The sequence below is a fragment of the Daldinia decipiens genome (assembly GCF_022478715.1).
Source record: "Daldinia decipiens strain CBS 113046 unplaced genomic scaffold F4813scaffold_10, whole genome shotgun sequence".
Classification (NCBI taxonomy): Eukaryota; Fungi; Ascomycota; class Sordariomycetes; order Xylariales; family Hypoxylaceae; genus Daldinia; species Daldinia decipiens.
The window spans coordinates 528,006-551,114 of NW_026054553.1; the positions used below are offsets into that span (position 1 = coordinate 528,006).

A 23,109-nucleotide genomic window follows, 5' to 3' on the forward strand; every position below is an offset into this window, starting at 1 on the left:
GAGGACAGCAAGAAGACTCGGTAACTAGGTAGGGAGGTAAGGGGTTTAAGTACCTAATACATCCTTGGGAAACGGTAAGTTAGCCTAATAAATCTCTCGTCAATCTCCTCGTCCCATCCATCCATCCCACGCCGGACCTGACGGGTCCTTCACCTTCGTCAGGCAGGGTAGATGTGTTATCGTGCAAATCCGACAGGCGCAGATATGGCGGCGGATAGGGCGTAGTGCTCATCTCCTGAGCTCGGTCGGCTCCTTTAGTAGCAGCAGTAGCAGCAGTAGCTTCCAATAGACTGGGTTTGACGATGGTTGGAGCCAAGAAATTTTGGTATGGTCGAGTTTAGTGTATGTTTGGAATACATGTGGATGTGGAAGAAGTAAAGATAGATATGTACCCCACCAATATCACTAATACGTATTATTACACTTTTTATTCTTTATTATTTTTTTTTTGTTTGAAAGCGTCCATGGCCCTTTTTTCTCTTTCCTTTGCAGCCCGTTAAGCGTTAAAGAACCCTTCGGCCCTTCCTTCTAAGTTTTAGGTAATGGGGAGGGTCATTTGGAATTCCGAATTAGGTATACTAACCGTTACCTAGGAAGGTACCCCAAGTAGCTAGTCGGCTAGCACCACATGCTTTATACGTGTATTGTATTGTAGGTATTGTATTGTATTGTACATAATGAATTGCGCGCCTACCTTAATTGCACGGTTTCGCATCGGTGACGTTGTTTAAAGACCCTTGACGCCCTTGACGGAACCCCTAAAGGTACGCCAAAACCGTAATTTCTAAGCACGAAACCGCCTATTACTACCTTTGGCACCGTTCAGAACAATCAACCCCCCTACATCCTACTTACCTCCTACATTACCTTAACCTACCATTTACAACACCTAGCATTACCTGTAGACGACCCAACATTAGTAACCCGCCAGGCTTGAGTTAAGTATTATTCCAGCCGGCCAGTTCAACAACGTATTATTCGGCATAGGTACCGACCAGCAAATAGTCTAACAAATAAACCTATACACTGTGCGACGTGCCGCCCCATCAACCCATTTTGTTACCATTACCCATCACCACTACTTCCTACCGATAGACCCCACCTAAATATTCTTCGATCAACACTAGAGTGGTTAAAGTCGCCGCGGTTTTTTTCAGACCACCCACACGACCCTCTTTCTAGGACATATTTTGTCCATTTCGCCGCTACCTTTTTCTATTTGTGACTTTGGGCTCATCGCATAGGGTCCCTTCTTCGCTACGACCAAAGTCGACTTCTCTGACTGGCGCCGTCTTTTCAGGACCAGTCCTTTACATCGCACAACCTGGCAACATGGCTGCTAACGACCAGGTATGAATGGAAACATGACTCTAAATTCAAAGTATAATACTTGGGCAAATAACTGACGGATCCTCGTCTGCCTGTGCAGAACGATGACGGTCATGACACTGGCAACCTGCCCGACCTAGGGGATGCGATCGATATTGTGACTTTTAGTCAGATTCTAGAGATGGACGATAGTGAAGACGATCGTGAATTTAGTAAATCCATCGTCTTCGGATTCTTCGAACAGGCCGAGGAGACATTTGAGAAAATGGACACGGCTCTGTAAGCTTTACCCTCACGGTCGCTACCTACGATGCTCTTTGTCACTGGCTGCCCCGCAGTTCTCTTTATAGACGACCGAAACTAATACGGCCGCACTTTTCTTAGGGAAGCGCGGAATCTTGATGAGCTATACCGACTTGGTCATTTTTTGAAAGGCTCGTCTGCGACTCTCGGCTTAACTAAAGTTAAGGACAGCTGCGAGAAGATCCAACGCTACGGGAAGAAAGAGAACCTCGATGGCAGCCCAGAGAGGGATGAGGCGCTCTGCCTATCTCGAATCACGGAAACTCTCAAGACAGTTAAGTCAGAGTACGCCGACGTAGAGCAGACCCTCAAGAATTTCTTCAACTCTACCTAGCCGATGGACGTGGGTCGAGTTTTTACATTTTGAGTTTGAATTGTACTATGCTACTAGCAACCTTAGCGATTATGGTCACCACATGGACACTCCCATGGGTGCGACCATTGCTAAAGGGCTTCGAACATCATGAGAAATGAAGGCTGCTCCAAGTTCTCAGAGAGGGAAAGGAAGTAGCAGCCGATTATTCTACCTAACCCATCAGTTGACTTCAGATATACCCCACGCCTGTCCTCTCGTACTTTTACAGCTTCGATCATCAGGTAGAGAGCAGTTTACTTTGTATGATGGTTTTATTGCAGGCAGTTGGTTGGTGCGCGTAACTCGGAGCACAATACACTGTACGATCATCTAGGTTAGTCTTAGGAGGCGACAGCTTCTCACGATCGGACAGGCAAGTCGCGCTCCTCTAATACACCGATTTTTTTTTTCATCCGCAGCCTTGCCTCGTCAGCTTTATGGATATTATCGCTCATATCCTGCAAAAGAGTGCCAACGTCACCCCACGTGCAGATCTGGATTTCTTTAGTGCTTAATACATAGCGGCGCATCTTGACGTACTTCTCTACGTCATACTTGTTATGCTGGCCATATGATGCAGGGTCATGGTTACTCTTGCCCATCTCTTCCTACGTGGCTAGTGCAGATCTCCCGTTTGCCAATCTGAGACGGCTTACTATGCGGTCCTAATATCGTAGCAAAATGTCGAGTAGTTCTCGATCTTGACTTGGGAGCATTGATTCGAAGTGAAATATTATAACCTAGGTAAGTTTGCATTTATTGAATTACAGATAATAAGGAGACCAATCAATATCACGTTTTACTAAGGGCTTGCACGTGGGCTCTTTTAGAGCCGTGCTATTTTAATCTATACTTAAAGCTCCGGAGCTATCTTCAATCTTAGAAATTACAGGCTTAGATCTCATTTAGATTATCTTCCGCATATCGAGATATTAGCCAACTTATTTATTTAGTTTGCGCACCGACAAATTACGTAAGGGGCTGTAGGTTTAATTTTCTTAGATACTATGTATCCTGGAGATAATTGGTGCGGTGAATTATTATTCATTATTCAACATACCTTACAAAGTTGAATCGAGGACCAAGCCAAACACAAACTCTATATGATAAATTCTGTATCCTTTTAGCTTAAGAAGTATTAGGTGTATCATCTATTCTTTGGTACAGCTTTACTATGCCGCCTCGGCCTTCACCTACGCACTTCTTATGCTTACCACTTGTTACGGGGCAATCCCGCCACCAACTCTCGGCGAGTTTATCAGCCTTTAGCAGAGATGTGACAAGCCCAGACAGTTTCGCTGTGCCAGAGCAAGCTATTCGGCCATTAGGTACACTTCACCTTACAATTGGCGTTATGAGCTTTCCAAGGGACGACGGCTTGGATAAGGCAGTGGCGCTCTTAAAGACACTGGTACCTAGGAAAATAATGGCGAGCATCAACGCTGCTGAAACAGGACAAGAGCCAACTGGGCCGCTGTCCCCTTTACTATCTGTAACGCTGAAAGGTTTACATTCAATGCAGCCAACGTCATCTAAGGCATCGGTGCTTTACGCTCCACCGGTCGATACTGAAGGTACTCTATTGCGATTTTGCGAGAATCTGCGATCGACCTTTCAGGAAGCCGGACTGATGACAGAAGAAAACCGGCCCTTGCTATTACATGCTACTATTATGAACACGATATACGCCAAAGGGAGAAATCGCAAAGGTGGGAAGCGACATGAGAAGCTGACAATCGATGCAAGGGATATATTAGACCGCTATGACGATTACGTATGGATGAAAGATGTCCCGGTAGAGAAAATCGCGATATGTAAGATGGGGGCGAAGAAGCAAGAAGACGGTGATGAAGCGTACGAAATTGAAGCGGAAATTGAGTTAACTTGACGATGATCGGTTGCTTCAAATCAGGCATTTTATGTACCTAATGTAATGTCAGTAGGTACAAGAAAGTCGAGCTTCATACAGCTCGGTGTAAGAAAGCTTGATACCACGGGATCGGAAGGAGCATTAACCATTGTACTACGGTATTGTACTGACAAACAGTCTACCCGAACTTAAGCCGTTACGCAATCCACACAGCCTCAAGCATGTACCTAACGTTTAGGTACATAGGTAAGTGTAGGTCTCCTCTGTTCTTTCCGTATTGATGACCTCCACGCAGGTGCTGATGTGGATTGACATGTAAGTCGCGTTAGGCACCGAGAAAACGTATCCGATTACAACCGATTTTGTCAATGTAGAATTCGTCTTGCAACGCCCTGCGCGCAACTCTGCTATTTTGACACTATGAGCCCGCCAGAGAAACGGCGGGGCAATTCCCATTCAATCCGCCCTTCAGCCTCATCACGAAACAGCATAATCTCCCCTCCTCCTCGTGCACAGCTCACCCGCGCAGCTTCTACCTCATCTTCGCCCGGTCCGGATAACGAAAGCACTCATGATGTCACAAGTTCGGGAAGCAAAGATAGTAGTGCGCCGTTGGCCTCTAAGGAAAAGGAGAACATCCTCCTAAAGGAGAAAGATGATAAGATTGCCGAATTGAACCGGGAACTTTCTGTTATGGAAGCTGAGTTTACGCGCGAATTGGATATACTCTCTCAAAAAGAAGGCGACACGGCTAGTTTCTGGCAAGCGAAGTATTCGGACTTAAATCGGCAGCTCGTACGAGTCGAATCTGAGCTCCGATTATTGCGTGCCGAGGTCGATGTAAGAGAGGCAGAGCGAGCTGAGTTGCGCGCAGGATGGGACCTTTTGCGAAGGGAAATAAAGGAGCGTGACGACGAGATACGAGCTTTAAAGGGTCATATCGCCGGACTCAAACAATGGGTCAGCACCAATACGGCGAGAGGCCATCAGACAACCGACGAAGAGTTCGGGGACTCTATGACGAAGCTTGGGAACGGCTTGCAAAATTGGGTTATCGTGCATTTCAGACGAGCAAAAATTGGTAGGGCGGCTCAACAACCATATGTGCGGCTTAGACGAACGTTCAATTAACGAGGGCATAGATTTTACGCATGCCGATGATGCTGAAATGCACGATCTTGCAGAACTTGTTCCTATGTATGAGCAACTTGCAGCATCGGCGAAGGTACATCTCCTTCAAAATGTGGTATCCAGCATCTTGGTAGAGAGTGTTTTCGAGGCCTATTTTGTTGGTCTTCCCGAAGATCAAACTCGCCAATTAACCCAGATAGAGAAGTATCTTAGGTCAATTAGTAAGTACCCTTGAAAGTACCCTTAAAAGTACCCTTAAAAGTACCCTTAAATTTGAGCTCGCCTTAGGATGACAGCTGACCCTCTAGTAGGCTCAATCGAAGCTGTGAACCAATGGCGTGCGACAACACTTACCATACTCCGAAAGGAGACCACCGCGCGGATGCAGGAAGAAATGACGCTAGTGATCGAATCCGTTATTTCAAGGGTCAATCACATTTTAGATACAATCACAGATGCCAGCGCAACGGAAGCTCGGGATAATGCGCTTCGCGCGCTGGTGCACAGCTCGGTCGAACTAGCACGCTTATTGGTAGTGCAGAAAGCTACATTCAAAGTTTACATGCCCAAGATCTTCCCTCACCAAAGGATATTATTTGAGGCATCTACTATGGAGGACATCGGGGCTGAAGATGAAGAGGATTTAGCTGGACGCGAAATCTGCTGTGTAACCTTCCCCGGAATCACCAAGACGGGGGATGAGAACGGCGACCACCCGCATTTCAAGAATGTCGTGGCAAAAGCTAGGGTCCTTTGCGATCCCGAATAAGACCTAAAACCGAGAAAGACTAAAAGCGGTGACTTAAACATTTTGATCGAGATAGCTCAAGTGGCTCGAATAAGATGACATCTTTCAGACGTGGTGCCCCATCTGCTCCTATACGATCTAACTCTATATCGGAATTCAAACGCGTACGACATATCGGAACGGTAAAAATGGAACACGCACGCAATGGGCGGGTTTGAAGCCTGAACCAATTAGAGCTGCTGCATCATCGTCCCTCTAAATTTACACGACACACCCTAAGCGTAGGGACAGGGGAGTCAGGAGGGGTCAAAGAAAGACCAGAGAAAATAAATGAAGTGGAGTAGTTGAGGCTCTGCGGACACAAATTTCTGCCGGTTCCCCCCTCCTCGCTGTCTTCAATCCACGGATCGAACCTATTGGAGCAGCTGTTGGTTGTATGCATACCTCCCACGATTGGACTCATGCAACGTATGCAACTTCGTGCATATCAATCACTTACCACGCATACCATCCATGCTTAGGAGATATCATACACGTCGTTTCAAATTCACTGTTATAGGAAGTTCATGATATTCTGACCTAAGAAAAAAGAAGCATATGAAAACAGTCCATCCACTCAAGACGCTCACCGGTCTCGCAGATGATTAACTAGGCGGGTTACCTCGTCAGTATTGTCTCCGTCTGACCACACGGATCGGCATCTGTGATACACGGAACACTGTCCCGCTTTCCAGACAAGAGATATAGATATCCCTTCAGAGCTAATATATGAGGTCTCGAGGCAAGTGCATAATATTGGCCGATGATTCGGGGTTTGCACTGAAGACAGCCCGAATCATACGCTAGTCTTATCCGTTCGTGCCTAATTCGCAGCACAATTATGACAGCATGTTATAGACAAGAACTTTTATGGTGACGAGAAGATATCTAACACGATAGACTATCATGACCAAGTATGTTAACTGACGTGACATCGACCGGTTCTAAGAAAGAAAAGAAATTATAGCCCGACAGGCGCATCAGACATCTGGGGACACAGTATCATATAGCTGAGAGATGAGATATTCGGTGATAGCCCGCCAGTCGAGGTTTGAGGTCTCGCGGGTGGACCTTGGATATAATAGATTGGTCCTCTACCACATCCGGGGCCAGCTCAAAATTGTTTACAGCAATGAGTCTCATATTCCTTGCTTGCTAGAAGTCTAGGCCACTCATCGAATCCACGACAGGGAGTGGTGGATAACCCAATGATATCTGAATGGTTCACAAGCAAACCCCGTGCCAATCAACCTCCCCTGGGCTACAGAAGTGGGTTATCGTGGGGGAATAAGAGTCATCTGTGCACGAAAGAGCCGTTGTAGATGCAGAAGAGCCATGCAGACGATTCGTCATGTCTTTATCATGTTAATGAGGCGTCTTTCGCCGTATCAGCAGTCATACACAGATTTGACTCGCTCGGTCTTGAATACGTGCTGCTTCCGGCAGAATTGCCGATCTTCGGATCGGTTCTCGGATAGTCGTGGTCTAAGAATACCTCATACTGATTCAATGGCGTTACTGCTACCCGATCAGATATATCCACGTCTCTTAGTAGCATAGCTGCATTATGTGGCCCAGGGTGGGTGTGGGAGTATGCAGCTCTGGAGGGTTGGATGCACACTCAGAAACGAGTCGGTGGCGGGCGCCAACATTCCGGGTAACGATTAAGAGACCATTATTCATTGTGGGTGTAATAGGCCGTATACCCCTGCTGGTAAACATTAAATGCTCTGGACTGGATCATGAGATTGGTATTTCAAGACAATAACAGCCCAAGAAGAGCCCGTCATCCTGTTTTCCCGAGAATCATCTTTCCAACAAATATCCTAGATGACAATTAAGAAAGACTGAACTTACCACTTACCCTAGCCTAAGAATCATCTTACGTTGAATTTCCGAATCCAGTTTCTCTTCCCCCCCTCTCTACCCCCCTTAAAATCGACCATCTCACCACTTGGGGCCGCCACAACTTGTTGCAAATCAGCATCTGCAGCAAAGTGGGCCAGTCCAGTTCCGAGTTATACATATGAGAAGTGTATTGCTTGCTGCACGTTCGAAAAAAAGAATAAAAAAAGAATAGAAAGTCGGTAACAGTTGGCGCCTGTCCAACGCTTCCATCATTCCGAGCTACCACGCCTACTATCTCCGAAAAGAGATTCAAGGATCTGAGAGCATCTATACACCATTGGGCATTAGCTCAGGTAATACTGTAAACCAAGCAAAGTCTCTTCGAAATCGCCGACAAAGGTGCCAACCGAAATTCCATCGGTTATCGCTTCTTTACCATATTTAGAAGGCCATCTTGAAACAACGCCGACAATCAAGACCTGGCTCTCGTATCTGGCCTAGGTTAGCTGTTTTATTAGTTGTATTCCTCGGCTCGATTTCGCATCGCCGACAGCCACCAATCACACTATACTACCTTAACCCCTCCATTCCTCGCCGGGCAATATGTCTAAGCGAACATCCAGCTATGGGTCTTCTTACACAGAAGGCACCTCAGACACTACATCGATTTGTAGTAATAGTACCATGCCGACTCAATACGGCGACCCTGACGATGGCCTACATAACCCATATCATACCCCAGTCCCTAGGGGTTTGCCGTGCGAATTCCTCGGATTTGGCTGTGAGCACACTTTCGGCTTCAGCCAAGTCGATACCAATGCTTGGATCGAGCATATAATCACCGACCACCTCGGGGACAAACTCCCTTCTAAAGCTATCTGTTGGTTCTGCGACACATTCCATTTTGACTATAGGGCGCGTGAAAATTGCGACCGCCGCCAAAACTTCGAAGATAGGATGTGGCACATCCGCGAGCACTTCATAGAAGAAGGTAAAACGGTCAATGACATACGTCCTGACTTCCACATGCTCGAGCATCTGCATTGCCACAAATATATCTCAGAAGATACATATATCAGGTGCATGAGGTGGAACGACCTATCATGCCCTCGTGAAGAGATGAAGCATGTCCGCAACCGCAACTTTGTGCCACCAGAGATAGAGGCACGGAATCGACGCTCGCAATCGGATGCTGTAGACATGATCAAAGATGAAAGGCAACGGAAGAAAGCACAGGGACAAAAAGGAAAGGAGCCTCGAGGTAAACACAATCATCACTCGATGCGATAAATCGAGGAGGGAGACATGGGGCTATAAGCGCGGCGGGAATACCCACAAGTGGTCCGCGAACTACTGCCGCCATGCCATGCCTGGCCGGCAGACAGCCAATACCCATATACCCATATACCCATATACCGGCTTTGTTAAATTCCCGACTCTTGGTCCCGATGCCGGCCCAGGTCTGGTCGGACTTTATATCCGATTCTATTTTATCGTTATTTCTTACCATGACATGATCTCTTTCTTTTGTCTTTCCTACTCTAACGACAGAGTCCTACCCCTAGAAGGGAGAAAGGAGAAAGGAGAAGGGTCTTATATCTTATAGCACGTTCTACGTTGGAACGTCGAATGCAGGATCGGTAGCCTCCTTCCACTGCATGATGCATGAGAGGATCGACAGGGCAGAATCGTGCATTCTTTTCAGCCCTATGGCCCCCAGGTTGCCTTGTCTAGTCACGTTTGCATCACCCCCGATGCGACACAAGGCACCTAATACAAGGGAGTGACCGGAAGGTTCCGAGTCTTGGCCAGCCCCGGAGCCTCGCCTCGTGTCGTGTCGTGTCTAGGACATGCACCTATCTGGGGTCGGATCGGGACACATAGCACGTACATCGTTAGCTGGCGCAGAGAGCCGCTGGGCGGACTGCATACCGCACAGCATACACTGCATGCTGAGGCGAACATGGGGAAATCCGAGTAAGGTGGCACTCTCTTTTCCGGGAAAGACAGCTCCTTGTCGACTAACGACGTTACGAATTTTCGATACCTTTATGATGAACGAGAAAGGCTCTCAAGCGAGCCACATGTGTTTTGGTTATATTCATATTTGAAATGAATTAGGAAGCGAATGAATACACGAGGGGACGAATAATGACTGACGATAATTACGACGATGGGACGATGGGACGATGTCCGTGAGAATGTCGTCTAAAATAGGGTTGGTTAACAACAAGGGCGCAGACGAAGATACCACTCAGAATTTGCGTTGGGTTTTCCAATAGTTATAATGAAATTTCACTTCCTCTTCTCCTCTCACCGCAACTTTGCCTCCTATGTAGGAGCGAATTTTGCCTACGCTCGTGGTGGCGTAGCAGGAGCTTCGCCTCGCTACCCATCATTTGACCGTCCAGTAGAATTTTCCTAGCCAACCAACAGCCATTTCGTATGCCTTTGAATTTAAAACATACAGTTTCTGGACAGTGCAATGCTATACAAAAACGGTCTCGATCCCTACTTCGTATCATAGTATGAGATAGCTATCTAGGTAGGCAGATAGCTACCTATGTATAACCATTCTCGCCTTAGTGTTAGTTCTATGCTCTTCGTATACCTTACCCTAGAGTTTTAAGCCTCGTATATTCAAACACAAAGCCGTGTAGTTCTCCAAACCAGCTAAACTAGACCACCAACCCCATCGGATGAGGGCAGACTGATGGAGCAAGCAAGATAAATACCAAGTGTTTGATCCGAGGATAGTAAGCACTATACGCTGCCTATATACTACCTACCTACAACCTCCACACAGCCCGCGGCACCTCGCGCTCCTATACATACCATGGAACCTTGCCCGTCTCTGCAGTTTCGATTTTGTCGTCGTCGGGACGGCCCCCCTCATCGGTGTGACTAATCCTAGCAGACAGCAATAACAACAAGAAGAAAAAAGACCAGGGCAGCGGCCGCACAGTACCGCTGACTGGCTGGCCGTGCAGGACAAGGCAACCGCCCGCCTCAATCTGAATCTGACAGGGTGGGTACCGAACCCTCTTTTTACGCCCGGCTTGTTAGACGTCCATGTCCTAAGTATCCAAGTACGGGTCGTGATTCGCCAATGCCCGCGTCTAGGACAACTCGGTATGGAGAAAATGGACGTGCTGCCCCTCTTCTACCAGCCGGGCATAGCATTATAACGACGCAATAAGACGGGCGAGAAGGGTAGGAATGAATCAATTAGGGTTTCTTCTTCGTATAGTTAAACGAATATTCTATACTACCGAATAACAGATCGAGTCCCCTATATACCTATACCTAGGTACACATGGCACATACAACACATACATCTTATATACCATCGAAGCAGTGTAACCTCGGCTCGACCCGAAGCGCCCCTATCCAATATCCAAAATCATCCGTTCCACCCTTTGCTTTCTAATGCAGTTGAAAACCAGTAACCTTGGAAGTTAAGGCTCTTATGATTTGTGCGAGTTTAGTGAAAATCTGCCTCGACGCGCCCGTATCGTACACCATCGACTTTGAGTTCGAACCCGAGACCGGCACTGTCGACAATCATCTCAAGCGTAAAGTCTAAGTTGTCGAATTCGACGCCCCGTGTCGTCGTAAGCCGCGTGAATAAGTTCCGCGGCACCGCACTTAAATCTGTTGTCAGGGTGCAGACATTCACCAGGTCTCGTGAGTACGCCGCTGGCGGCTCGTCCGCCTCACATGCGATCAAGTCGTCTGTCACCACCAACGATTGTCCTGGTCGGAAGTTGCGCGTGTAGTGAAAAGCGATCGGCGAGAGGGGGGATATTGCTTCACCCTGCGACACAGAGGTATGATGTTAGAATGACGAGTGCTATGTAGGCAGACGGGAGATAACCGACGCTCCGCCGACAGGTTGACGACTTACCTTTGCGATATGCCATTGCATTCGGTCGCTAACCATCCACCGTTCCCATAGAGGACTCCAGTATCTTTCGCTCACGTTGTGTTTCTCTTCATCGTAGACGGTTGCGTAGGATGTTCCATAGTGCATACGAGCCTTCCTGCTGATAACCATATTTCCTTCGAGTCCACGTAGTACGGCTCCACGGACCACTGCCGTCCAAGCATACACGGGCTGCATCACTTCGATATTGCCGTTCCCTTCGTATGCTAGGCTGGTAGTGGCATGCGTTGGTCGTTCTGTGTAGGGGGGTGGTGCTGTGCTTGTAAAATGCGACTTCAACCGTCGGTAGAGGTAGTCGCTCTGACCGAAACCACCAACTAATATGATTCCCGAAACAATGCCTCTCTTACCGCGGATAACATCTACCTGGCCTTGAACGAGGTCACAGACTTCCTTGACTACAGGCTCGAAAATTTCCTTAATCTCTTCGGCTGTCAAAACGAGGAAACCCGAGTCTACTCGCGCTTCTTCGTCGTCGGGCAAACCTGGGAATCTATGGGCCGTAAGTCGTTATTCCTTAGGAATGGATAAATGGCAACTGTATGTAGAACTTACGGAACATTAACCTCTTGATATTCATCTTCATTGAAGTTTCTCTTGACGAACTCCTCAAAGTATCGAAGGCCCATCTGCCAAGTTTTGGCTTTCTTTAATTTCATCTCCTCGAACCGACTATGACCGAGCCGGCCTCGGACGTGTTCTTCGAATCTGTAGTTTAGAAATGCACTTCCACAAAGGCCACCGGTTCCAACAGCTGACTCTTCAACTCTTAGCGGCTTTAATGATACGATTTTATATGCGATCAGGCTGTATAATCAGTTAGATATGGGCTCGGTAAGTATCTAGGGGTCAAAAAAAACACTAACTCTACTGTCCCGCCACCTGCATCGCACACGATGAAGTTATCTCCCACGCTGAGATGATTCGGCTGGATAGCTTTTAGAGTATAGACAGCAGCGGCTTCGGGCTCGCTGACCATCTGGATCTCGGACTTAACACCCATCCCAGCCCTTTCAGCAGCCTGTAAAGTTGTGTTTTTCGCTGCATCGGACCACACAGCCGGACAAGTGAGTACGAAATCTACGTTAGTTGATGCCATGAACGATTCTCCGTACCGCCGAGTAAGGGCATCCATGGTGTGTTTATAGATCTCAGTCAGATAGTCACTAACGGCATCAACAACTGTCTTATTATACTTCTTCAGCAGCGTGGCAGTCTCTTGCGGGCTGACATAAAATGGTAGTTTCTGGGATCGATCAAGGAAGAGCTTGATACATCGTAACCGCGACTCCTCGGGCTTGAACTGAAACCCCCATTTCACATTGGGCTTTGTTTCCGCTGTTGCGTCGGGCGGGAAATCGTATGAAATCTCAGTAGGAACTTTATCAGATGTGATGCCGTTTCCCCCCGGCCACGTCTTAATGATCTCAACATCATCCGGCGTCGATGTATATACTGCGGCTACTCTGTATTCTGGTCAGTTTGCTGTAGCCGTACATGACGGTCTCATAACTACATGAATTATCATACTATATTTCATTTCGGCGTCATGTCCGAGAAATAGTATATAGTCTTAAAGTTTATAGTCTTAAAAGGGTATGCTCATGCTATGCTCGACTTCCAAGCTCTATCCTCTACACAGATTGTGGTGGTAAGAAGCCGAACTCACCCAGAAAACGTAGTACCAAAGTCAACACCGACAATAAGGCGGTCGTTTATAGTTAGAAGCTCCCGAGCGGGCTCACGCACCGGACCATTGACGGCTTCTGTCGACGCCGGCGGAGTGTAATTAGTGAAATAGTTTCTACTAGCCTGGTTCCTGGGACTTGGTGATGATCGGATTGGTAAATTGATATTCATGATGCCGCTCTTTTCGATTCTGTCAGCGTTGAGACTCATTCATGTATACCAAAGGTCCAATATAGGCCCCTGATATTTGTCGTCTTATTGTCTTGGCGTATAAGACCTGTTGTGGGGGGAAGATGCGACAGAGCGCGAGAGAAGATGATTGACTGTAGAGTAATCTAATAGAGTAACCATAGATCTAGGATTAGAAAAATAACAAAAGGTAAATATAATGACAAGAGAGTAAATTAAAGGAGGATTAGAATAGAATATAAATTGCAGGAGAGTGACAGATCAGAGTTGAAGCGTGGAATCACAGCCGTCGCACAGCCGCTCTAGCTTCCAACCTTCTATGCACAATACTTAGGTAGGTTAGGTTACTTTAGTAGGTTAGGTTAGTATGTAGTATGCAACTTGCGGGGGCTGACCTTTCCTAATATACTAAAGATTATGTCTGTACCTGGTATTTTATGATACCATTCTTTCGTTTTTTCCTTTTTTCGTCTTCAAGAATTTATGGATATCAAGTTTAGTTAAAAACTCTTAGAAGAGAAGAAAAGGAGAAACCCTCCATAAATACCTACGTAGCTAGGTACTTACCTATGCAGTCCATCTGGTTTATTCTGCTGCCTGAACCGAAGCTGCTACCTGGATGCATTCCGAGTCAAACGAGGCAGGTAGGTACCTACTAATGTATCACCCTCTCTGGGGCTGATTTTGAGCCTTAGGGCTACATACATAGAGGGGCCTTTGCCAGCTCTTACCTACTCCAATCAACTTCAATATGTACCTACCTAATGTCCATACGAACTAAGGTACGAAGTAACTTGGTATATGCATGTATACCACCTTGTTATGCTTTTATAATACTAATTTACAAATATACCACTACTAGCACCGCGATGATAATGATAAAATCTAATATGAATATGAAATAAGTCTTAATAGTCCATGCGGAGGGAGGACTCTTCTCAGAGTTGATTGAGAGCTAACGCTATGCCCAGTGTACGATATAAATAGTACTGCATTATATAACCGTCCTTCGGTTAACCATACCGTATATGACAAACTATCAGGGTTGCAAACCCCCAGACATGTCTAGACTCAAGTTAAATTCTTCCAGGTCAAACTACCGCCCAAAACACCAAGATAACATATGCAGATTTTTTTCTACTTTGTACAATTGCTGTGGTTGCCAGGCCCGTCTGAGCTGTGCCCTAAAATTACCACACCTGTCCCTAATTATCTGTTTTTTTTCGCCGTCAGATGCAACGAAGTAAATGTGCCTGAGGCCACCCACATCTAACAAAGGGAATCATGTCTTGCCGGGTCCATGCCCTTTTGAACCTTGCAAATCAAATCTATAGTGGGTATTCTCGAAGATAAGTACGGCGAAAACACAAAAATCAGCTGGCCTTTAACCATAAACCGGCCGCTGGGGTATTTGAGATTCGAGATTGTTACATCGTAGACTGGACTGGCCAAATGTCGAATCGGACTCCAGATCGACGAATGGAAATCGAGCCAAGATCGGAAAGTATGCTAGAAAATGAGTGCTGCAAAATAGAATGCTTCAAGACTCCATAGAACCCCAAAATGAACTCCCAACACCGTGCCATGAGGAACATGTGAAACAACCAATACCAATCGAAATGTTTAGAATCTGTTACCAGCAGCCCAAATGCTTGCAGCCGCCGAAGTTGCCCATTCGCCTTCTTCGTACGGAGGAGTAGGCCACTTGTTCTGGCCATCTCGTCCCGAATTCTTGCGTAGGTCCAACGGCTTAGGTGCTAGGGATTCATGGCCATCCCCGAAAAGTACGACATTTCCACTAGCTGACGGGGACGGTGTCGGATACGGGTTCGAGAGCCCAACATTACTGGCCGATTGTCGAATATTGGTCTTTCCTTCCTTCTCGAGTCGCTTCATGGCCTTATGGGTAGAGTGAAGTGCTTCGTCTAGCAGCTCGTCTTCTTCGTCTAAGGCATCGCTTTGCACACCATGAGTTGCTTGAGCCCTTCTCGTTCGGCTGGAAATTGGCCCGGGCGTACGAGCTACCCCGATAAGGTTATCAACAGATCTAGGTTGCTGATGAGGTAATGAATGATGTCGCTTCAAGTTACTATTTGACGCAGTCATGTGAATAGGCGGTGCAGGAGAACCCAGCGCGGGATTATGAGAGTCGTGTAAAGTGCGATCCAACGATTCGTAATTATCCACCTTCGCTGTAGATCCGTTTTGGTCGATGACCATTGAAGATCTGTTGCTAGACCAAGGCCCACACCCTGCCTGTGCCTCGAGGTCCTCATACGAAGGCGAAACAGGAGTTTGATGCCTACCAGAAAATCTCCTGGCTCGCTTGCGTAGATGGGAAAAGAAGCTCTCTTTGTGCCCACTCGGGGGCGAAGCTAGCCCACTATTGCCATTCAGAGCTCGTTCGGCTTGTTGCCGGTGCAGCTCGGCATAATGGCTCGTGTTCGAAGCTACCGAGAGCTGGCGACCGATCTTTTTAGACTTGTCGTTTCCACTAGCATACAAATCATTATACGAGGGGGTGCGGTTTGACGCCTGAGCAGTCACAGCATCCGATAAGGGCGAAATAGGCCGGATCGTAGGCAGAATTGGCATGGGAGCAACATTCGATGGCCCATTAGTCCATGTAGTGCGCTTACCAGCGGCTGGCCTCGGTTTGGCAGAAGGAGCTTCCGCGGTTTCGGGTGAATGAATTGGCGATGGACGCGGAGCCGCGACTATATCTTTCACACTAATAGGCGCAGGTGGACTTTCTGTGGTATCGTTGCGGCCGATCAACGATTTCCTAAACCATGAGGGTTTCGACGAAGTTGGCGTCCCGGAAGCGGCATCTTTCCCACGGCTTATGTCGGATTGCTTGCGACCTAGTATCCTTGACGCCGAAGACTTCGGTCGTAATGGGTCAACTGCATCTGTGAAATATTCATGAGCCAATGCCTGAGTCGATGTTGGCCGGCTCTTTGGATCCCACATCAAACACCAAGTCACAAACTGGCTGAGAGACGCAGGCCATTGAGGTGACTGAAGTATCGTGTCCATTGAGTGCGGTGCCATCTTCGGGAAGGAAAACCCAAGCTTTCCAGCTAATCGGGTTCCTTCTCTCCAGTCTCCTCCACCTACTCGAGCGCCTGCCTTGTTATACCAGTTTCCAGGACTACCCATAATCTCGCAAACCCTCCAAACCTGATCAACTTCGTTACCTCCTGGGAAAAGAGGCTTCAATGTCGCAATTTCGACCGCCATGGCACCGACGGCCCAAATATCTACCGGTGCCGAATATTCACCGGCTCGCAGTAGTACTTCCGGAGCACGATACCATCGCGTCGATACATATGTTGTGTAAGGCAACTTGGAATGCGTCTCTCTTGCTAAACCGAAATCGGCAATCTTCACAGTGTATGCTGGAGGCGTAGAAGGCGGTGTCATCAATGCTGAATACCGCCTGAAAGAGTTAACAGAGTCTTGATGCCCAGATGTCGTGACAAGAATGTTCTCGGGTTTAATATCGCGATGGAAAAAGTGGTGGGCGTGGATATGTTCGAGACCCTGCATAATCTGAAACAAGATGCTCTTGACACTTCCGTTATCAAGACACTTGTGATCGCGGGCCTTCATGAGCTGGTACAAGTTTCCTTCCATATACTCCATACATATATGGAGTTTCTTGGTGAATGGATCGAGGAAAATATCAAGAGCAGGAACCAAATGGCTGTGCGGCGGTAATGTTCTTAGGAAAACAACCTCTCGAAGCTCAAGACACGGTGTGAAGGACTCGAAGGTCTTCTTCATAGTCTTAATAGCAACCTACAAAGTCATAGTCAGCCTACTGTCTTGCTCATTATACCTAGGTATTCACCGACATACCACAGTGCCACGGCGAGCTACGCTCGCACCAGCAGTCCTAACCCTTGCTAGAACCACACTACCAAAACTTCCATCACCAATCTCCTTTAGAACTTCGAATCGATCCTCAAGGGGGAGCTTGTTAGCTTGAGGTATCGAAGATCCCCGGAGGGAATCGTATGTGACCGTCATGTTGACCATTTCCTGTGTTCTTGTTCGATCTCGATGGCCAGCTACTAATAGCCCTGTTTAATCCTACTGAATAAGAGAGATACGACTACCTTCTCTCGTACAGTCACTATACCCTCTTAACAGCTCTATTGAAGAGCTATACTGGTGTACGGGTGCATTCAGCTTGGCGGGAACCGTTGATATAGAACGTAAGCGGCTCGGGTGTTGTCAAGATGGTTACTTGATATGCGGACACTAGACGCTGTTGTCCAAAAGAATCGTCGAAATCCACCAGGATAGAATAAATAGGATAGATAATATGCAGAGGGGGACAAGACAGGAAATGAGCAGGAAGAGAATGGATTAATAGGGTAAGTTAGATGATTAAAAGAGACAAGGGGGTGATGAGAACCAGTATGCCGGGGGGCGGGTCGGCGTGGTCAAAGCTGATGTAGTAGGGGGAGGGCTTCTGGAAATACTGCACACTCCTTAGGTACTAGCGTATCAGATGTCGTCGTGTTGGATCCAAGGGAGTGACGGATTGACGATTTCGTATATTGGTTTAAAAAAGGAGAGGATGGTAAGATTTCTGACAGTTGCGATTTATTATTATTTCAAGTTTGCAACTCTTCTTCGAATATGCTGCCTTTGATTAATCTCTTTGGCTGAACTGATTGTTCCGAAAATGTATTTGTGAAGTCGACTTAGAAACTCGTCGCCAGGCAATAACGAACCGAAAAAAACTAATAGTGAGAGGAATCAACAGTTCAATAAGGGCAGGAAAAAACTAAAAGTGAAAACTAATCGACCGGCTTTCTTATCGCGCATACATGCACCTTTCTGTATGTGAGTATGAGCGAAAGTTAAACCATAGACTGAAAAAAGAGAGTGAGGGAGAAAGAGTGAGAGGAGAAGAGATACGGGGTCGAATTGGAACGGCCGGATGGGAAGGGATCTCGAATGAGTGGACGAATAGATGGACGGATTGATTGATTGAAGTGATTTCAGAGGTGTTTGACAGGACCTGACAGGACCTTCTGATGCGCTAAGCTAGAAACTGGGAAGGGGGGGAGGGGATCTTGGGGCAGCTTAAGCAGCTTAGCATGAATAAAGTTCCCTGGGGAGCATAATGACACCAATTTCGCTACTCACCTACGTATGGCCAGACGTCGGGTCACCCAGAAAATCGAGCCAATCTTAGCAATTTACGCCTAAGACCAGGGGTATGAAAATGAAAAGAGAGAAAAATTTTAGTGAGTTACAATTCGGGTGGATTCCCCTTTTTTTAGTTTAATTACGCTAGCTATGGTCTTATTTTCCCTTTTTGATACCCAACATTGCTATGCCTTCCATTTTGTGATTCCTGCGAAGGTACCTTTCGTATACCTTTTTGTCTACCGACGGCTAGCGCTTCCTGAAAGGAACCCTTTAGGTACCGATACGCGTTCCGGAAATCATTATTACACTGGAGGTATTGTACATATGTACCTAAGGTACCTATGTAGGTATGGACCTAACTGCATAATCGGATACACCGTTGTACATAGTGTATAATAGGCCACTTTTACTGTACTCTTACACAACACCAGCCATCTCCACTGCCCGGTAACATTTCCTAGTTGACGTACCTAAGGGAACTATCAGGGCGGAAATTCCACCAAGATCGGATTTATTCAGCACATACGCAACGAAGACATGCCGCACTGTGAAGGCTATTGAAATGTGCAATAAGACGAAATCTGCAGCGTATCATCATTCGAAACCTAGCCCTGCTTAGAGCTTAGATCAATGGGTCATTAATCCTGCCGCCTGCGCGTATCATTGATATACCCATGTGAATAATCTCTCTTTTACCCAAATATTCTCCATACTTGTCATCTTTAGCACCAGAGACGATGAGAAGCCGGATAATAATAACCACGCATGCAGCGCTGAGATAAGTATGACATTTAGTTGAGGTGACCTACCTTATCAAGATGGCTGATTTATACATAGTAGACATTACACAGGAAAAACAAGGGCTGCCTAATAGGGAATACAGATACATAAATAAAGACGCGTGGGTTGGGAATCATCCTGCTGTAACTACAATTAATGCCAACTCAGCATAGATGTACAATACCTGCTACGAGGTAAGCATATGTATATGTACTACTCTATTGAATACCTTACGAAGCAATACTTGAACAGCATGGGTTTATCGCGTACCTGTGACCTCCAACCTCTTTTTGGCGAATGATACTATTGACCGATTAACGGGCATCATCTAAAGTACTCGTACTCTAGAGGCAAAGCTCGGTGTGAAACCAAGAAGTACTGATAAGTACCCAATCTACGATCTCTCGTTAATACCTACAGCAGATGCATATGAACGGCGGCAGGTCTTCCTTCTACAAGCAGAGTAATGGCTGTTTCGTCATACCTGTTCATTGTCCTACCTATATTACTTATATTAGGTGCTTAGGCACGTAAAATAAAAAATAAAAATAACTCGCTTCCGCTTGAGTATGCTGCGCCTTACCGATCTGTGGCTTTCTCAGAATAAGACAATATTCCTTCCATCTGTTCAAGCCTCAAGTGTACATACCTACAGAACGGTGTCTAAAAGTGGCAGACGATGTACATAGTAATATCCTGCATGATAGAGTAAGGTGTTTAATAATCATGAACTCGTATATGATATGTATGATATGTATGATATGTATGATATGATGTATTCAACCAAGGTTACTCAAACCACGAGTTAAGTTCCAGGGTGCTTTAGGTAATCAAGATCCGTACCTGCGTGGCCGCGGTCCATAGAAAAAGGGGGGCCGAGAGTTGCGCGATAATAAGTACATAAGCATCCCATCCCACTGCCAGGCCTGCCCACTGCTGGGTCGGGGAAGAAGCTGGTTCCAAGCGGGGATGATCGAAGAGGAAAAAGAGAAAGGCTGACAAGATTGAGTGTCTCTCGATCATCTCGAGAACGAATTGGTCACACCGTCTTTTGAATTGAATTGAATTGAATTAAACCACCATTCGCGAAATATTCGTCCGCATCCATACATGCAACAATACATGTACGGCAGTTAGTACATTACGCAGTATAGTGTATCTTTTAGTGTAGAGCTAAGATACCTCATACATTACCTAAGGTAGGTATGTACACTAAAAAGGGAGGCCGAGAATGTGAAATTCCAATTCTAGTTAAGAGCAATGCATGATACGCAGGGACTACTGCCTGTTTAGACCTGCCAATGGAGTCGTTCCTCACCATTGGGCAACGTGGCGCACATTAAACTGCATTAAACGAAAACGAACCAATCAACTTAAGCCTTTCTGGGCAAAGTCCGGAGCAAGGGACATACCGCGGGCTAAACAGGCACCATCCGTTGGAAAAAGCCATAGGTACCATCCATGTGGAGAAAACTTTAGGTACATTTGTACATGTGAGAGATACTACATATAGGTAGCGATTTAGACTGCCGCTTATTATTTTGACAGAACTGGAAAATCTATATAAGTAGCACATATATCTAAGAATCGGGAACTTTCATCGATCGCCTAAAGACAGATTCTCCATCTTTAACCAGCTCGATTTACACAGAACTCCTTATTGTACGGTAACTAGGTATTTTTCCTAACATGTGGTTTGAGCAATGTTTGGACCCTAAACTTGCATGAATGGATATTCGGTACCACGTTATGTATATTAAACGGTCTAAACCCTTTTCAGACCACGAGGAACCCCTGATTTCAATCAAATATTGAATTGAATTGAATTGAATTGAACGCGTGATATGTACCTGATATACATAGGTACCTAGGTAGTTACCTTAAATACTAAGTTACATTCATGTACATTGGGCATTAGGTGCTGGTTCCATCTTTATGCACATAATTGCATGCGTATGACTGTAGTTGCTGTATTTGGGTACCGTAACTGAAAATTGCCGCACTTGCCATTGCATAGATAAAGGCCAAGGGTGGAACGCGTAAACTTGATTCTCACGCGTATGTGTACATGAATACAAAACATTTAGGTAGTTTCGACCATTCAAAATCATGCAGCAATGCCGGTAAACATAACGGATGTCATGTCATGTGTGTATTGTTGATTGTTGACGTGCAGACTTCTTTCCAAAACAGACCATCTTTTCAAAGAGAAAGACGGTAAACACGGCTATTTATTGAGTCTTGGTAAATGATGGCTCGTACATAGTAGATGGCACGGTCTACACTGCAATGAAAGATCGTGACCTATTACGGGTAGATACTTGGATACCTCAAGTTCAAGTTCAAGCTCAAGCTCAAGCTCAAGCTCAAGCTTAAGCCGTAGGGATTAAACGGTTGGCGATCACCTACTTATCCACAGTCCACGGTCCACAGATCATTGCCCGCATGGTCCCTACGGTGTCGCACGAACTTCAGAACGGCCAGAGCGCATCGGTGGTAACAAGGTGGAGAACGGGATGTCGATGACAGATGCATGTTTAATATCATCTATGCTTATTGCTGCAAGGTGCGTCTTTCAAGCGTCCAACTATTTCAATTTAAAACGCGCCTTCGAAGCGCATAATAGCCCCGGATCCCAAGGATAGGCTCGCGGGTTGGCGGGTCTTCGACGCCTTCTTCTAGAAGCACGAATGCGGTATCAGTCCAGGGGCTTTCAGCTCCTCAGATCGTGGAGCCAGTGTTTTATCATCCTTGACGGCCGATCTATTTCCTCTATGCTTTTATTTCTGCATGTCTGGCTGTCGGGTTATTCTGCGCCAAGTTCAGGCACACCTGATAGAGGGTCCGGACAGCCTGCGGAATTTTCTCTTTGCTCATCGGCCTAATCGCTTACAATGGAACCTCCCATGTGGCTACGAGATGCGAAGCAAAGCAATGGTGGCTTTGCATTAGAATGTCTCTCCGAGATCAGGCTGCCTGTTTGTGGAACACGGGCCGTTCCCGTTACCAATATAATCCAGTCTCCTCTGCCCAGTAACGTGAGCATTATGGTTATGGCGTCTTATAAGATATCCTCATCTTGATACCTAAGTAGGTAATATGTAAGAGACGAGTGTACAAGGACACCACATTCGAAGGAACTCCTACGGCTCTAGTCGAGAGACGCGAAACATGTTGTCATCCGAATTCTGTAGTGTTTGGGTCAGGAATTCGTCGGTGCTATTGATGTCATGGGCACCTTATACGATTCATGGACCAACCCAACCGTGTGGCTACTCTGAATCACGCTTCACACTAACCCCATAGGTGACGATTTCTTGGATATTTCGACTGCAGTTTTCAACACCACCCCAGTCAGTCAGTTCAAACAGACGAAGTTCCATTCCACCTAGAGATAAAGCGATGACGAGAGATTCACGGGCCCTTACAGGTACCCAAGAGTCCAAACATGGCCGAATAGGACGGGCACTACGATGCGCAATCCACATACACGCTTCAATTTCCAACCTAGCTGTATTACTGATTCAAGGATCGGTGAAGAGGAGATGCTATGCCTAGCTACTTGAGTATACAGCTAAGGAGTAGGTGAAGGAGTAGGTGCGGCATGCCGACGGATCCCTAGTCAAGTCCAAGGCCTTTGCCATTAATGGAGCTTGCTGACGTAGGTTGAGTAGTGTTAATAGGTAAGGAAACTATCACATCGCAGTAAG

The 23,109-nt window shown here is 46.5% G+C and overlaps 5 protein-coding genes across 5 annotated transcripts; 3 read left to right on the top strand and 2 right to left on the bottom strand.

Annotated features, from left to right (window-relative positions):
- Positions 1-1,426: 1,426 nt before the first annotated feature.
- F4813DRAFT_354309 (signal transduction histidine kinase) lies at positions 1,427-2,397 on the top strand. The gene is made up of 2 exons (XM_049242737.1): positions 1,427-1,608; positions 1,714-2,397. Exons 1-2 carry the CDS (start codon positions 1,511-1,513, stop codon positions 1,964-1,966), a joined length of 351 nt encoding a protein of 116 aa, XP_049101203.1. The 5' UTR covers positions 1,427-1,510; the 3' UTR covers positions 1,967-2,397.
- A 418-nt stretch (positions 2,398-2,815) lies between these two features.
- Positions 2,816-4,076, top strand: F4813DRAFT_26285 (kinase A anchor protein). Its single transcript, XM_049240273.1, has one exon. It carries the CDS (start codon positions 3,162-3,164, stop codon positions 3,873-3,875), a length of 714 nt encoding a protein of 237 aa, XP_049101204.1. The 5' UTR covers positions 2,816-3,161; the 3' UTR covers positions 3,876-4,076.
- Positions 4,077-5,869, top strand: F4813DRAFT_26415 (uncharacterized protein). The gene is made up of 3 exons (XM_049240295.1): positions 4,077-4,938; positions 5,000-5,209; positions 5,297-5,869. Exons 1-3 carry the CDS (start codon positions 4,278-4,280, stop codon positions 5,755-5,757), a joined length of 1,332 nt encoding a protein of 443 aa, XP_049101205.1. The 5' UTR covers positions 4,077-4,277; the 3' UTR covers positions 5,758-5,869.
- A 4,959-nt stretch (positions 5,870-10,828) lies between these two features.
- On the bottom strand, positions 10,829-13,798 carry F4813DRAFT_354332 (actin-like ATPase domain-containing protein). Its single transcript, XM_049242738.1, has 5 exons — positions 13,239-13,798; positions 12,436-13,035; positions 12,125-12,376; positions 11,531-12,062; positions 10,829-11,440 (listed from the first exon to the last, which is right to left on the bottom strand). The coding sequence occupies exons 1-5, from the start codon at positions 13,466-13,468 to the stop codon at positions 11,108-11,110; spliced, it is 1,947 nt and encodes a 648-aa protein (XP_049101206.1). The 5' UTR covers positions 13,469-13,798; the 3' UTR covers positions 10,829-11,107.
- Positions 13,799-14,925: 1,127 nt separating this feature from the next.
- Positions 14,926-17,891, bottom strand: F4813DRAFT_26512 (Pkinase-domain-containing protein). Its single transcript, XM_049240308.1, has 2 exons — positions 17,312-17,891; positions 14,926-17,251 (listed from the first exon to the last, which is right to left on the bottom strand). Exons 1-2 carry the CDS (start codon positions 17,489-17,491, stop codon positions 15,071-15,073), a joined length of 2,361 nt encoding a protein of 786 aa, XP_049101207.1. The 5' UTR covers positions 17,492-17,891; the 3' UTR covers positions 14,926-15,070.
- Positions 17,892-23,109: the final 5,218 nt, after the last annotated feature.